This window comes from Ambystoma mexicanum, chromosome 4q, assembly GCF_040938575.1.
Source record: "Ambystoma mexicanum isolate Mex_15411 chromosome 4q, UKY_AmexF1_1, whole genome shotgun sequence".
Classification (NCBI taxonomy): Eukaryota; Metazoa; Chordata; class Amphibia; order Caudata; family Ambystomatidae; genus Ambystoma; species Ambystoma mexicanum.
The window spans coordinates 1141612441-1141628792 of NC_090928.1; the positions used below are offsets into that span (position 1 = coordinate 1141612441).

The 16352-nt window shown below is 43.6% G+C and overlaps 1 protein-coding gene across 2 annotated transcripts in view; it reads left to right on the forward strand.

The window, feature by feature from the left end:
- Window positions 1–16352, forward strand: part of RBKS (ribokinase) — a 589003-nt gene that overhangs the window by 332915 nt on the left and 239736 nt on the right. For both annotated transcript variants that reach the window (XM_069608728.1, XM_069608727.1), the window contains one exon: window positions 10241–10332. In XM_069608728.1, the coding sequence (XP_069464829.1) occupies window positions 10241–10332 (92 nt within the window). The remainder of the gene's footprint in view (window positions 1–10240; window positions 10333–16352) is intronic.

The window sequence follows — 16352 nt, forward strand, 5'->3', positions numbered from 1 at the left end:
CACGAGATATGAGTGGAACCCAAAGGAATGCTTACTGGGAGCCCATCCCAGACTCAGCAAATACAAACACCTGGTCAAACTAATGGACCTAGCCTGCATCCTCGCAAAAAGGTCCATAGCTATGGCATGGAAATCACCAGGGGGCCCGAGGCATGGACATTGGCTTAAGGACCTAGAAAAGTGGACGGAGGCAGAGACCAGAGCCTGGCAGGATGGAATCCACTCAAACGATGATGACTCCAATGACACCCTAGAATCATGGAAGGCCCTGGTGCGCGACATCCAATATGCCTCAGACCACAAACCCCCCTGAGCTTTCACCCTTGCTAGAGACTTGCCTGAGGCTTACCCCCAAGAATGGACAACCTGAAAACCCATCCCCCGAGACCTCGGGTACGCCGACTACCGACCCCTCTCCCCCCGCTACAATTATGAACAACATATTGAGCTACGAAGACTGTGGTAGTTAATTAGTTGTAGTTTGTTTGTTATGTTACCGTTTGATGGTTATGTACTTATATAAATGCCAATAAAATACTTTAAAAAAAAAATACAGGCCGTTTTAAAAAAAACAAATTCTAGGACTTGTAGTCTGAGTTTTATAATGGGAAAAGCAGAAGTATATAGATTGGATCATGTCGGCAACTAGGAGGTGAATGTTGTGTGTCTGTACCTTCGTTGCACTTCAGAAAAAGATAGCTTTAAACCACTGCATGCACGTGGTGTGTGTGTGTACACTTGCGTTGAAGTACATCATGAAGGAATGATTGAAACACAATAGAAACGGAGTGAATGGAGGGGGATTTGGGGGAGGTTTGGGGGGCGTGTGTGTGTGTGTGTGTGTGTGTGTGTAAACCTTTCTATAGCACAGAAGGACACTTCAGTGAAAGTCTTAGCAACCCCAAGGAGTACGTAATATAAATTACTAATGTGGAGAGGCAGGGGTTCCCCTAGGTGTGTTTTACCATCCCCTGCTGTTGCTCCGTTTCCAATATCGTGTAGTCTGTAGTAGCTGCACGACTCCCCCACTTCCCTTGGAGACAGTAACTTTTTGCCGGCAAACTTAACTCCCATTGAATACACAAACTATGGCCTAGTAAAAGATCAGTTGGCATAAGACATCTGTGTGCTATGTGCATTTCAGGCCCTGCACACAAAGGGAAGCAGAAGAGAAGACTTGCTCCTTATGTCAATCAAAACACTGCTTATGGTACCTTTTCTCTTTCTGTGGCTCTTCTCACACTGGAAAGCATAGACTGACAATGAGGGCTCTGAACCTGCCTCACAACAGTTCTAGACTGCCGAAGGTTCTCCTTCGAATCTCCAAAAGTTGCATCGATTGAGTACTGGACCAGCAATCTATGTTACAGCACCATCCCTCACAAGGCGGTACGCTAGGGAAATAAGCAGTGGGGGCGGGTGTAAGAGAATAGTCAATTATGTGTGCAGCTACAGTTTGAACTTTTGTCGTGAAAGGTAGCTACATTCTTATAGCATTAGTGTAATTCGAGTTGTATGTGAAAGCAGATGCGTGCAGGGGTGAGGCCGCTCCTTTGGCTAATTCCAGAGTGCGGATTGCGAGTGGAAGAAATACATTGTTATAATCAAGTGAAAGCCCAGAATTTGTGCATTCAGCAATCCTCACTCTTCCCCCTCCATTGGCTACCTCCCTCACCTGGGTCACCAAAACAACCAACGATGGCTTCTTTTCCTGCCTGGGAGGTGTTACAGGTCAGTAAAGGCTTAAATGGGGGCTTAGGTCCATCCCGTTTCCGATGCACGGGCTCGCCGGGTCTTAGCAATGGCGTCCCACTACAGCAACCAGCAATCTGTCTCCCAGTTCTTGTAAATGCTTCCCACTACCCTTGGGATGCTGGATTCACAACTGGAGATAACAGTCTTGTGCTTGTGGGTATCCGCATGGCTCTGCGGTATGGAACGCTCTGCACTAGATTCTTGGGTGCAGCTGTTGGTGGGGCTCTATGTGTGTAGGCAGCTTGGATTGTTGTGCAAAAGAGGGGTGCTCTTCTCTGGAATACTGCAGAAGAGCAATCCACACCTGACCTGACCACATAATTTCATCCAAAGCCTGGGAGCGGTATTTAAACCACTGCTTGTTTTGCAGCTACGTGAGAGAAGGGAGTCAAAAAGAGTGTAGCTACACTACAATCACCCCTACCCTCTGTTATGTGATGCATAGATCTGGGTTTTCCTATCAGAAAGGCTGTTGGGGCCACCACTTATGGAGGTTTGTTCTGGGAGTCCTTTTTATATGAGAATTTAGAGGGGAATAAATCACACAGCTGGATTTCCAAATCAGAAAGACAAATGTGAGCCATAATCGTTGCTGCAACCAGGAGCTCTTCAGAACTCTGAAGAGCTCCCAGAGCGGATTCACCTACACAACAACCATTTGCCAGGAAACCTGCCTCGTTTATAGAGGGTTCACACTGATAGGTTTCCTGGAAAGCCATTATCTTGAAACCCTCAGAAGCATTTCCTGGTAGGCTGGCAACTCTGCTTCTCTGCGAAGATGTGCATTTGGGTGAAAATAATTCATATGTCTCTATGTCTGATATGGCAGAAGATCACTGTGGTGCATTAACTGTGACCATTTTTCAAATATTATGATGGGTTCGCTTCCATTTCTGCATACAGTCAGAACTACAGTTATGTAATGCTACTTGTGGTGTTTGCATAGTGCACAGCTGCCGTTAGTGTGGCCTCAAAGCCCTACCGCTTTGTCCAAGTGTTTTGCGGGCAAGAACATGTGAATGTGGGTGGAAGTGTGTGTGTTTGGGGGTCGGGGTTGTACATGGGTTATATTTAGTGTCATCCGTCAGTGCCAGCAATGTGCTTCTATTGGGACTCTAGGTCCTTGTGACTGCCTCTAATGCTTGCCAGTCAGGACATGCCAAGATGGCGCCTAGAGTGATCCTTATTTACTGACATCTAAATGAGTGTTGGAGGCTACGCAGTGGAATTTTGCATCTCTTAAATGTTTGGTGGCTAGGTACCATGTTTTATTAAGGAATGCCCCGAATGGTGGTTTAGGGGTGATGCCTGGGGGACATGTGTTTAGTATTCTGGAATTCAATTTTTTAACTACAATCTCTGGTGGGTTTGTCATGCTCCCTAGAATGATGTGAAATATCGGCAGTTGGTAGTTTTGCTTGCAGTATGCTCTGTTAAAGTGGTATATCAAACCATAAATGACAAACCTTTTCTAAGGATACAGTGACCCCAAAGATGTGAAAGTAAAACACAAGGTAGGAAAAGGAGGATGTTGTAATGGCCACTGACCACCATGATTGCTTTTATTGTCTTTACAGAGCTCAATCCTGGATGTACACACACACTGTTGGGTTTCACAACCCATTGGAAGTGTTTCGTTTTTTTTTTTAGTTCCTGAAATGCACACATTGCAGAGATTCTAGTTTTCAGATAATCCTTTCTCACAGTGACACTATTTTGTCATATTAACTTTAGACTATTAGTTTGCTACAAAATATACAGTAGCAGCATATAGAACACAAAAAGGTGAGGAAGCGACCCGAAGTGACCTGACCTGGCAGTAGAAATCATTCTGAATACAGAAGGTAGGCTTTCATTTAATCTCTGAAATTACAATGTTGGTATATTGCAGTCCTTGTTATGTTAGTTGCAGCTAGAAAAGCCCTAAACATTAATTTCACAGCATGGTAAAAACATAAAAATGTTAAACTCATTTCCACATTTTAAAAAAGCAGTTAAATGTGCCTATTTATTAAAAATCTGTCTCTTCTTGTGCTAACCACTGCTCCCCTTTGCCCCATTATTGCAGACATTGCCAGACCACTTGTACACCTTATGCAAAACAATAAACGGTATGGTAAAAAACACTACCGGTAACCCTCGATATTGAGTTGCTTTATATGAGAATACCAAAACATGAAACATTAAAAGCAGTAAAATATTTACTGAAAACCGTTCCTCAGACTTAGAAGTCTTACAGTTAGCAGAATTGACACTAACCAAACATGTCTTCATACATAATGATCTATTTTACTAACCAATCTCTGGCACTGCCATGGGTGCAATCTTCGCACTCAGTTTGCCAATTTATATGTCGCTGAATTTGACAACACAATCTACTCTTAGGAGAATCCTTTCAAAGAACAGATTCATACATGGGTCCGCCTTATAGATCATATTTGTGTACTTTTCAATAGACAAAAGGCAGAACTGGATGTCTTTTGCAATTGGTTACATTTCGATAAATGAATTCCTGAATTTTACCTGTAATTGAAGTATGTCTACAATTCAGTTTTTAGACCTAATGGTTTTTGCACCTCAAGGTACTTTAACCACATCATTGTACCAAAAACCAACAGATAAAAGCGCATAGCTAAAATATACCTAGCTACAATATTCGTAGCTACGACCCAAAAAATATCAGAGACAATCTCCCCTATGGGCAGTACCTGAGATACAGAAAGAACTGTTCTAATCTCAATACTTTTGATCAACAGGCAAAAAATGTGGGCGCTCGACATAGTGAGCGCGGTTATCCAAAACGGCTACTCCGTCGTGTATTAAAAAAGGGCAAAGAATATCCCCCGGGAAATTATGCTACAACAACATGTGAAATACCAAGTGCAGGATAATAAAATCATATCGATCTTTAGCTATTCGCTGTTAATAAACAAATTTAAGAAAGAGATAAAATAAACTTTGGGCAATTTTGATGTGGGCGAGTCCAAGTTAATGCAAACAAAAAATTGCAATAACAAGAAGGAATAATTTGAAAGACTCGTTAGCTCCCATTTCTAAAAGTCCAACTACACATGCAACACAACAAGCATTATGGCCACTTCCTGCACCGAAAGGTCATAGCCCATGTGGATCATGTTCAGTATACCGTACTACTGAAATAAATGTGGGTTGGCACACACCATGGATAAAGAAACAGTTTACTAACGACAAATCGAGTAATGTTTTTTATCTCATTAGATGTCTATGTGACTTGAAATATATGGGTATAACACACAGACCAATCATGAAACACATAAATTAACATAGATCGGGCATATGCACAGGAAGCAATCTGCACCAATGGTTGATCACTTTTTAAGTAGACAACACACAGAATAGGACTTCAAGTGGACTATTCTTGAACAAATTAATATACCACATAGGGGCGAAGATATTAACCTTTTATTCAAACGTGAACAGAACTAGGTTTTCAGATTACACACACACAGGCTAAATTAAGCTATACCATGGCAAACTCTTTCGACTGCGTATTGGCATGAGTTGTTGGATAGTGGTCAACCACGAGAAGGTGACTGCCGAAAATCATCATTGACCATTGACCATTGACAATATCAATTTGATAACCAAGAAGCATACTTAAGACATCTCTTACCCATAATACTGTTGGATGTTGCTGTGTCTAAATAACAGATGCGATGCTTATAAATAATTTCTCATGAACGGCTCAGAGAAGATAAAGATTTGAATACACTACAGGTGATATTGAGTATACTAATATACACTTATTCAAAAATGTTTAAGACTGGGGAAGGGATGCGACTGTTGTTGACACTGGGTAAATCAGGTTGAAGAGAATGGACCTGGATCTAATGAATAACAAAGAAGCATACTTAAGACATCGTTTGCATGTTATACTGGTGGAGGTTGTTATGTCCGAATAACAGATGTGATGTATATTGATCATTTCTTAGCAACTCTAGAATATAACGATTTAAATACCCTCTATCCGAAATATTGATTATTCTAAACATACATTTATTCAAAAAGATTGAAGAATGGGGAATTTCTGCAGACATGATGGATACTGGGTAAATCATGTCGAAGAGAACGGATCTGGGCAGCAATGCATATATGTTGCCAGGCTAAAAACCAATGTCTTCGGCTAACAAGTCAATTATGACATCATCACGGCACGCTCCACGATCTAATCACATGACTAAGCAGAAGAGACAAAAGATAGCGTCCTGGACGCGGCTCGAATTGCAATATACAACAGAGCCGCGCCAGCATTTGTGATGTATGAAGAGCGAGACTGAAATAGATTCAGAGGTAAACACAACTATTCCACTTTACCTTCCTTACCATAGGTTTCCGACATTTTAAAAGATAAATGACTTTTATATATCTACCCATTGAGAATGTATTGCATTAACGCAAAACAGAGTCAAACATCTAAAAACCTGGCTCTTCAACTCCAGAATGGGGAGAAAAATGAATGAATAACACCCACGCACCATGAATGGAACACACAACGGAAAAGAACTGGGCAGTAGGCCGGACCGTGCAGTGCAGGGAAGATGAGAGGCATCTGAATGGGAGGGAGACCTAGGTTTACCGTCCTCATAGAGAGAGACTTAATTGGACCACAGATAGAGGCCTCAGATGGGAACAAAAAGTGAAGAGATGTGTTTCGATCCCGGAACTTATGGACCACAGTGAACACATCTCCCAGAGGAACCCGTGGGGGTGGTAATTTCTGCACACCAAAATATACTAAAGGGAAAGAGTTAGGGCGGCACTTATTCTGAACACTGGGGGGTAGAAAAGTTCCTGTCATTGAATAACCCTATTGAGGACCCACACATCTGCACACAACACAGGAGTGGTAATTGTAGAACACCCAAATGTATGACAGGGGAAGGGATATGGGCCACAGTCAATCAAAACAGAGAGGGTAGGATAGGATACTGCCACTAACCAACCCTACTAAAAACTCATCCTTCTGCATACACCTCTCAAATTCTGAACTAACCGCAACCATTCTTCTACAGCACAACAACTGCATACACTTTACTACACCACAACAACGAAACAAACCACACACAGCCCCGCCCAGCAGCACATGGCAGCTACCAACCAAAAAACACACCTACACTCAACGCACGGTGTAAACCGAACCGAAGCTGCCAACAGTATATCACAGCTCTGTTGCTTCTTTCTCACACCCAGTCCTTATAACTTACACCCCCCCTCCCTTGCTTTACAGATCCGCCAGAGCACCAAGAAACCATGCAGGTTGCAACAGTGCGCGGTATAGTAACTTTTAACATAATATAACATAACAATGTAACGTGCATATGAAGGAAACCGGCTAAAACAGGGAAGAATAAAGGATGAAGAGTCCTAGTTCTAAACTGATAATGTGATAATCCTTATAAATACATATAAAAAAGAATTCTGAAAACATCTTGGTGGTAATTCTTGGGTCCCACCGATTGAATCTCAGTTGTTCTATTTTATTATTTTTCACATTTAAGAAGAAAAATATCTCCTTTCACAGTTAGGAGTTAGTAAGGTGACAATAGTTTTCCTTTCTTTCCTTTGTTTAGACAGGCGACACACCACCAATATGTAGGGACATGGGACCGCAGAGTGACATTTTCAATAATAAGGGAATTTATCTTTTCTATAGGGACAAGAGTTAGTAAGAATAGACTGTTCCCACATTTTTTATCAGCCATTCTGGAGTAGTGTTTTATTATGTGATGCACTTAAAGTAATCAGCAAGTCATCCTAAAATCATCCCCTAAATCATCATCCACAATTCAGAAATCTTGCTGTTGACTTTAAAACCATGATGATGTCTGATGATGCGAGAAAGACCTCTAATGTAGTTTGATGATCATCAAATGACTCCAGGATGCTCTCCAAAGTCATCTTTTTAGACCAGGGATACTGGAGTTGTGAGGGGGGGGGCTCGCCGGTAGGGAGGTCTGGAAGAGTCTCTAAGACATCCGCTGTGTACTGTCTTCAAGGGTCTCCCATTTCCAGGCAGGTCTGTCTTCTTCCCTTGCAGTTTTCTGGCTGGACTGGGCTCTGAGTTAGGCTGGAGTCTGCAGTGAACCTTTCTTCTGCTTGCCCCCACCTCACCAGCTCGCATGTGGCAGGTTTTCTGTGTACTTCAATGGGACCCGACATAGTAACATGTCATGGTCGCTCCCCCTGTCTGTCCACGGCCTTGAGGTATCTGTTCTCTGGTTTGCGCCCTCCACAGGGGCTCCCCCATCAGATGGTTGTTTGGAAGGAAGAGGCTTTGGCAGAATCCTCCTTATATTAACTCCTGAGGATCAACAATTGAGATAGCATAAGTGCTGCAGCCTCCAGTTTGAAAAGATGAATATATCAGTCACAATTAATATTATACCGCTGACTGGTTTTCTGCTCACATCACTCTGACGCAATTATGGAGGCATTCTACAAAGTTTTTAATTTTTTTTTAACTTGTCTTATAAATGACAAGTAGCATCAAAGAAAATAAATGTTTAGTAGAGGCATCAAAAGGTTGATCTAAAAATATGAAATGGAAGATTGTGAACTACAGAATTATGCTATTTTACCAAAGAGCATTAGCCATCTCAACTGAATGCTGTTGAATAAACTAGGCAAAGATGGCCACCTGTTTTACATAGCTGTACAGTTACTTTTGACTGGCTGGGTTTTCAAATGCATCAGTTTGAGTGTAAAATCAGAGAGAAAGAGAAGATGAGGGAATCCGACAAGAAGAAGCTTATATTGAGGTAAATATTGTGTTGGTTATCGGGCAAGATTCTTAATAGAAATGGCGACTACTGCTCTGATTACTTACTGGTAATCTGCATTACTCCTACTCTTCTTCATCACACTACATACATCTGTGTCAAGATGAGCCACCCATGATTCCTGAATACCTGTACTCTGGCGTTGATGGTGGTCCAGGATCAAGTTTGGAAGTGGTGTTAGTCAGGTCCTGATGAAAGGATGATGTGGAAATCCACCCCCTGAACCCAAACCAGAAGGTAGGAACTAGTGAGGGACGGTAAGCAGTTTCCCAGCACCACGCTTAAGAGACTGCTCACACTTTACGTGGAACCAGGCAGCACAAGGTGCTGAACGTGGGAAGTCAAGTAGCAAAGAAATGAAATGGAGATGTAGTAGAAGAGAGAAAAGAACTGGAGAAACCAGCACCTATCAGCACCCAAATGATAGGTGCAGACAAGAGGGAAACAAGCAAGGCAGAAAAGAACTGAGCAGCGCTCAGCAGCATACTTCAAGGCAAGAAAAGGTTGCGATGTACCGATCCCGGTGTTTGCACCATTTATATGTGCTGTTTCGAGGCGCTCACGGCTGTAACCTTGTATTTTCGAAGCAGCCAATCGCGAGCGCCGCGCAACAGATGCTCACATGGAGGATCCGCGCTACTCGCTCCATCGACTGGGGTACCAAGTCACACAGAGGTAAGATCCCTCTCAACTTTTTGGAATAGCGGTCATACGCTGTGGTTCCCACTGTGTTTCGCACGAACATGCGCTGCCATTCCCGACACTGGGACCATAGCATAGACATGCCTGGTCTAAATCAGACTATCCTCTCTTCACAGGGAAGTCTGTGAATTTAACAGTCACACACCCTTGACAGCAGCAATGCCGCTGTAGCAGACTTACGTCTTACGAACATACAATGACCACCTAAAAGGTGCTACTGATGGTCACAGAGCAAGCAGGGTAAGAGTTTTTCATTACTTTATCCTTTGCTGCCCCTATGTAGAATTGAAACACAGAAGAGAAGTTTGGGAGTCATAAGCTTTTTTCGTCTTGTGCATTTTTTCTCAGGCATGCACTGAATTCGCTACAGTTCCACGCACGGACGTTGGCTGTGTTTTGGAGCTACCACCTGGTTGATGGCATCATCTCAACTCTCTGTGCAACGTCATTAGAGCACAGTACGTTTTTTCTATCCCTCTGGAGACTAGATCTTTAGCTACTTGTAGAGCTTCCATTTATTTATGTGCCGGTTACAGAACACTCAATTTCATTCATTTCATTTTTGTTTTAGATGCATACCACAGACTGTGAGGAACCTATATCACAATTCTTGTCCTGATGAAGGCTGTTTTACATGGAGCTACTCAAATGCAATAGGATGAAACACTATTGTGTCAACTCTTTTTTGTGTCAGTATGCCAATTAGGCAGAAAACGCTTCATGTTTAACTCTATATTGTTCCACTTTAACCCCTCGACAATACAAGGTTCTGTATGTTGAAAATCACCAGAAGATTGAAAAGTGTACCAATTGCTTTAGTATTTCTTTTGTTATGAATGTGATGAGTTCACTACGTTTTTATGTTATGTTCATTAATCTTTTTGCATAAATGCACATAAATGGCTTGTTATGTGTGTCAAGAGTAATCTGCTGTATTCCCATTTAATTGTGTAATTCTGTTTCAGTGAAGACGATATTTAACCCTGCACCAGCCCTGGCAGACTTAGACCCAGAATTCTATACTCATACGGATGTTTTCTGCTGCAACGAGACAGAGGTAACCTCCACCCCTTTTTATCAAGTTACTATTATTGCCAAATTTGTATTGCATTATTTGTTCTATCTGCTTCCATACTATGTTTCAGTTTTTGTTTTTATTTTGCAATTTAATTGTGCATAGACAAGATCAAACATTAGCCGCCTGGTAGGTGGTGCTCCCTAAACAGGGAGCTTGAACGCAGGCTATATTCAGTGGTATAAGCCTGCGTTCCAAGCTGCCCAAGTGCTTTGCGTTCATCCCCATGCACCCTCTTCGCCATGACACCTTTAGCCACCGCAAATAAGCACGCATGGGTGCCAAGGGCTAAAAATATTTATTAAAAAAATGAAAACCTCACTTACCTTCGTTTCTGCAAAATGCTGCTTAGATGACAGCAAGTCCCTTTTTAGTTTTGATTCGGTCATCGTAATGAAAACTGAAAACTGACTCCCTTGCCTAGAAGAAGCGTAATTTATTTATTTTAGCTGTAAGCACCGCTGTGCCATTTCGTGGGTGCAAATGGGAACATAACTCAGAGCCGCAGGCCATCCCTGCCGGTAATCGCACTGCTGCCCGTGTTAAAGGATATTCACTTTGTTTGGGCTTGTCGGCCCGCTGCCGCGGGTTGTATCGCCTCAAAATTTCCCAGAAATGTACAGCGGGCATAAAGCTGTAATGTATTAAAGGATAATGGGGATAATAGTAATATGTTTTCTTATAATCACTCTTCTGTTACAATTTGTTTGGCAGCCAATACAAGAAACCAACTGTCTTTAATTCACAAACTCTCCTGGCCTTCATTCAGGCACTCCCTGCACCATGGGATCCATGCATCTCCTCATGTGATTAAGCGGATGCGCAAATGTACCACAAACCATGGGACTTAGTAGTGAACCATATATACTGCAGTTGTGTTGTGGCCCACATTATGACATAGCTCGATATTGCCCAGGGTGGTTGTGCACAGGCTGGCGGTGGTAACAAACGTGGCTGGGGAGCCTCGGGAATCCTGTGTCTCATGCAGCTGGTGGTGGTCACTGACTCCCAGGGCCACCTCAATTCCATCCCCCAGTATCAAACATATGAATTCATCTCACAGTCCTATCAATTGTGCATAGGCAATGTTTCTAATAAGTAGGATGTACTCGGATTGTGTTAAAAACGAAGCACTGATGATCTGCTTTTTCCTCCTTGGTCAGGTTAGTAATGGATTTCTTATGTAGGGTAAAAATGTGTAATGTAATCGTGTGACAAGATTACTACTGCTCTGCAGGAGTGCAGGGATGCGTAGTGATTTCTAAACTCCTAATCAGCTCCACATCACTACTGAATCAGCAGTGATCTCAGTCATAAAGGTGAAACACTAAGAGCAGTCCAGCTGTCTGAGGAAGAGGAACTGCGGGAGAAATGCACCAGGTGAACAGACAAGAGCCGAAAGGGAAGCCATCAACAGAGGAAAGGGAGAACCCGTACGTGGTCCAGGGCGGAAGGACTACTCGGGCTGCTGCCGAGTGGAACCTCTGGGCACCTCAGGCTCCGGAAAAGCACCAGAGTGAGAGAGGATGCTGTGAGAAACCTGACCGTGTTCTCCCACCTACTCCCCCAGGATCTTCCCTTCAGGTGGCCAGGGAAGGGCCATCACTTTTGGATCCCTACCCTAGGTGTGGACAAGCGAGGGAGGAACAACTTAGTGGAGGGTCACGAGGGATTGAGAGGAGAAAACCCAAGGGCAAGACATGGTATTCCCCCTCTCCCCATTTTCCATCAAAATCCCCTTCCTCAACTTTCATGGAATATTTCCAATCCCATTCCATCTCCCCCTGCCCATTTCCAGCTAATGCTGGGAAGAAGAAGAGGCATCCGAGAGTAGTGAGGATTACCTATGTGAAACACCTTGATAAACAGAGGGAAGAGTCCCACCTACTGCCATTAGGTTGTCCCATTAATAGAGTCAGTCAGGGTCAGGCATTTAACACTGACTACTCACACCTGACTCCACTTGACTTTCGTTTCAACTATAAAAGGTGTGGCTTTACACAACTTGAGGAGCGAGCTGTAGATGCTGACTGCACCAGAGAAGCCAAAGAGCAGAGAGCTACAGGGACAGAATCCTGGAGGATCCAGAGGAGAACGGTGTGTTGAGACGCTGGCACAGTGTTTGTGAGGGGCTGCAGCATGGCTAGGGAGTCCAAGGAGCTGGAGCGTGGCAGTCTGTGCCCTGCTGGCGGTGTGCAGAGATGTGCTTGTTCCGTTGGGACGTGTGCCGGTCCCAAGGGGTCTGAGGGGCACGTGGTGAGCCCCTAATCTCGATCCCATGCATCCAGAGAGACCGCTCGCCAGTGCATAGCTACGCAGTGAGTTTCAATCAAGTTAGAGAGAGAAACTCGGGAGCGTGCGACTGGCTGGAGCGGGAAGAGAGAAAGACAGATTTTGCAAAGCGGCACAAAGCGGAAAGCAAGAGAGAAAACAGAAGTACATGGAAAGCAAGAGAAAGGCACTAAGAGAGCGGAGAGAAAGGAAAAGGCATAAAAGTGAACAAGAATGGTGCGAGCGACCCGAAAGTAAAGGAAAGGAACACGTGAGCACTGAAGAGTAAGGTAAGTGTGCAAGAGGCACAATAAGGAAATGACAGGTGCAAGGGTGCACAAAAGTAAAGAAGGAAATGTGCAAGAGACATAACACAGATAAATAAAGCAACAGAAGATGCCAGAGTGCACGACAAGGGGACAAAAGAGAAAGCAAAAGAAGGTGAAAGTGTGAATGGCAAAGTGAAAGATAACAAAGGAGTGCAGTAAGCACCTGAAGATGAAAGACAAAAGGGAAAACAAGATCAGGAAATAAAGAGAGGGGCCAAAGATCAGAGTTTTGCCCATAGGAGGCGCAAAGAACCTGATGTTTTGACAAGGTTGTGTACAAAAGGAACTGTATATATGACAAACTGAACTTGTGTTTGAAACTATAGGAGCCTAAGCTTGGGGAAGGGAAGGCTAAGAACCCTAAGAAGCCTAACAAGTTGAATACATATTTTGTGAAACAGAGAGGCATAAACTTGGGGAAGGGACCCTGAGAAGCCTAAGAGGAACTGTGGTATATTTTTGTTTTATTTGAAACTTGGAAGGATTGAAGCTCGGGGAAAGGAATCCCTAGGAACTAAATACATTGAAAATGGTTTGAATAGCTTGGAAGAACTTTGTGGATAAGAGTTAATGAACAACCTTTTTTGATTGGTCTAAAACTTGATGATACTGACAGAACCACACCTGGTGAGAAGACCACCTGAAACCAGCCTTGGTGTATATTTCTTCTTCACTATTTTTCTTTAAAGAGACTTCCTATCACATGTTGTCAAAGAGTGAGGGCAAGCATAGATTTAGACAGATGGATTTTGGTTTTGGAATTTCAGTTGTCAACGGCCCTTAGAAACATCAGTTGAGGGAACAATTCCTCTAGAGTTAGGGCCAGTTAGGTATTACACCAACCCCAGCATTATAGTAAATAAAGGATTTGAAACTATAACACTTGAGTCTGTGTCTCTCTATAGACCATGTCTGCCTCACAACGCGCAACCAGGCAGAGACAGACGTCTATAGAGCCGCTGCAGACAGCACTGGTTACCTGAATGCTACCGGAGCCCCGAGAAGCGACGCAGCTGCTATGGAAATGCTGGTACCGGCACCAAAGAAACAAACAGGTTACCCTTAGAGGTGCTAGAGGTCCGGGGACGCAAGGGGGTGAAAGCCAAAGCTGGAGTAAGAATCGTCTGTCTGGCAGGAGAGCGAACCAAGCAAATATGATTATAAATTGCGAGTCTGGGACCCACAGCCATGTGAGAAGCCGAGAATAAGAGGGTCTGGGACCCTGACTGTAAAACAAACAAGGAAGAGTGGTATGCTTGGCACGGGAGTAAACCAAGTGGATACAATGCTACATTGCGAGTCTGGGACCCTCTCCCATATGAGAGACAAAAACCTAAAGTAACAAAGAATAAGAGGGTCTGGGACCCTGTGAGAGAAAGAGAGACAGTCCATGAGAGGCCCTTTGCTTGGCAGGAGAGTAAACCAAGCCATTCAGAATATTGCGAGTCTTGGACATGCACCCAAATGAGAGTTTGAGAATAAGTGCTGTCAAGAAACTGGGAACTGAAAAAGACTAATTAAAAGGAATCCTACACTTGGTAGGGGAGTGTGCCAAAGGGAGGGGGGGGATAAAGAACTGTGAATCTGAGAAGCATATTCTTGTGAATTATCCAGTGACATTTACCTAAGAAAATACAGGGCTCAGAAGCCCAAAAGGAAGGAAAGTACAACAAGGAGTCTAGGGGAAAGGAACACGACCCTAGCCTTGGACTCTTCTTGGACTCTTCCATTTGTGAACATTGTTTATTCAATCAGTTTTGATTACCCGAGAGACTGGGAACTTTTCCATTGGTTGGAACTACCATGAAGATTTTACTTTGGGAAGTGATCATCCTTGCACAATTGATTTAAGTTATTAGTGTTAGGGACAGAGGGTAGGCTTTTGAGACACGCCAGTGACATACTTTTTAGTTTTGGACATCCTGACAATTTCACTTGTTTTCTTTGAGGTAGGGAAACAATTCTTGATCAATAAATGTTTCTGCCAAAAAACATGGCACCATTCTGTCCGAGCCTTACGCCTGCGCCCTTACATTCCTATTTCGCAGAGTCTTTTGGTGACTGTTTCGTGGTGGACTGTGTCAGAAGCTGCTGACGGGCCTAGTAGTATTAGTGCTGATGTGATGTTGGAATCAGCATTAGTTTTTAGTTCATCCGAGATGGATAGTAGCGCCGTTTCCATTCCTCTCATGGGTCTGAAACCAACTTCTGCTGGGCCTAGTATCCGATGGTTTTCTACATGTTCCACAATTTGTTCATATACATGGCTTTCTAGGAGTATCGCCGGTATGGGGTTTCATATTGGTCAGTGGTTGATTAGGTCTTCTGTGCTTCCCGAGAGGTCTCTAAGGAGAGGTTTGATGTATGCCGATTTGAAGCTTTGTGAAACATTTCCTGTTGACATCAAATGGTTAAAGAGGTTGCAGAAATGTTCTAGAGGTGTCTTTTGGATGAGGATCGTCTTGTATGTGTCATCTGGGCAACAACTCACCCTAAGTTACCAGGGGAATCCAGACGTGGACCCCTTGCTCACTTTTCTCAGAGAGGCACAGCTCCACCTCACTGATGCTGCCCAACAAGGCTGAAACACGTGTATGGGGTTGCTGTTGGTACTCTTGTTCAGAGGAGAATTGCCTAGCATTTCAGTGCAGGACTGCCCCTGGGCAGGACAAAGACTGATATGCAAGGATATCTCCCAGGGGCCATCCATCCAAGACAGGTCAATGGGCCGTGTTCGTGCTGGTAGAGAGACTCCCATACCCCCCTTTTGTTTTTCATCTGGGCAGGAGTCTGCTTTATCATCATTAAGCCCTTCTGAAGAGTAACCAAGCCAGCTTTAGCATGTTACCAGGCCCACGCTAGAATGGTACTTGATCCTCTCTTTAGCTCTAGCATGTTACCCGGCATGGTACTAGTCCCTAGCTAATATCTTATAAGGCCCCTTTCCAAGGAAAGCACTTTTTTGGTATACTTGCACTTTAATTATTCTAGAATGTGTTGCTTAAAAGATAAGGGCCCACAAGTGTGTTTAAAAATGGTCCTAGTAGTTTTGCAGAACTTTTAGTACACATTCCTCCATCTTCCAGCGCCCATTGGTTGCGGGGCTCCGAATCAGATTCTTTAGAGTCTGATAAAGGCAATACTTTCCAAACCCAGTGCTACTGGACGAGGGATATTTTGAGAGGATGTTGTGCAAAGATTATGGAAATATAGCATACTACCAGATCTGGAAGAAACCCTGATATTCACCCTTCTTCAGTAGAGATTTGGCCAGACCTGTAGAACGTCCAATGGCAGGCTCATCTTTGTGGATGATAGTCTGTAGTAGTCCCGACAAATCTGAGCAAAGAGAAGGGTCCATCCCCTATCAACACATCGGATAAAGAAGTCAACAGCTGGGAG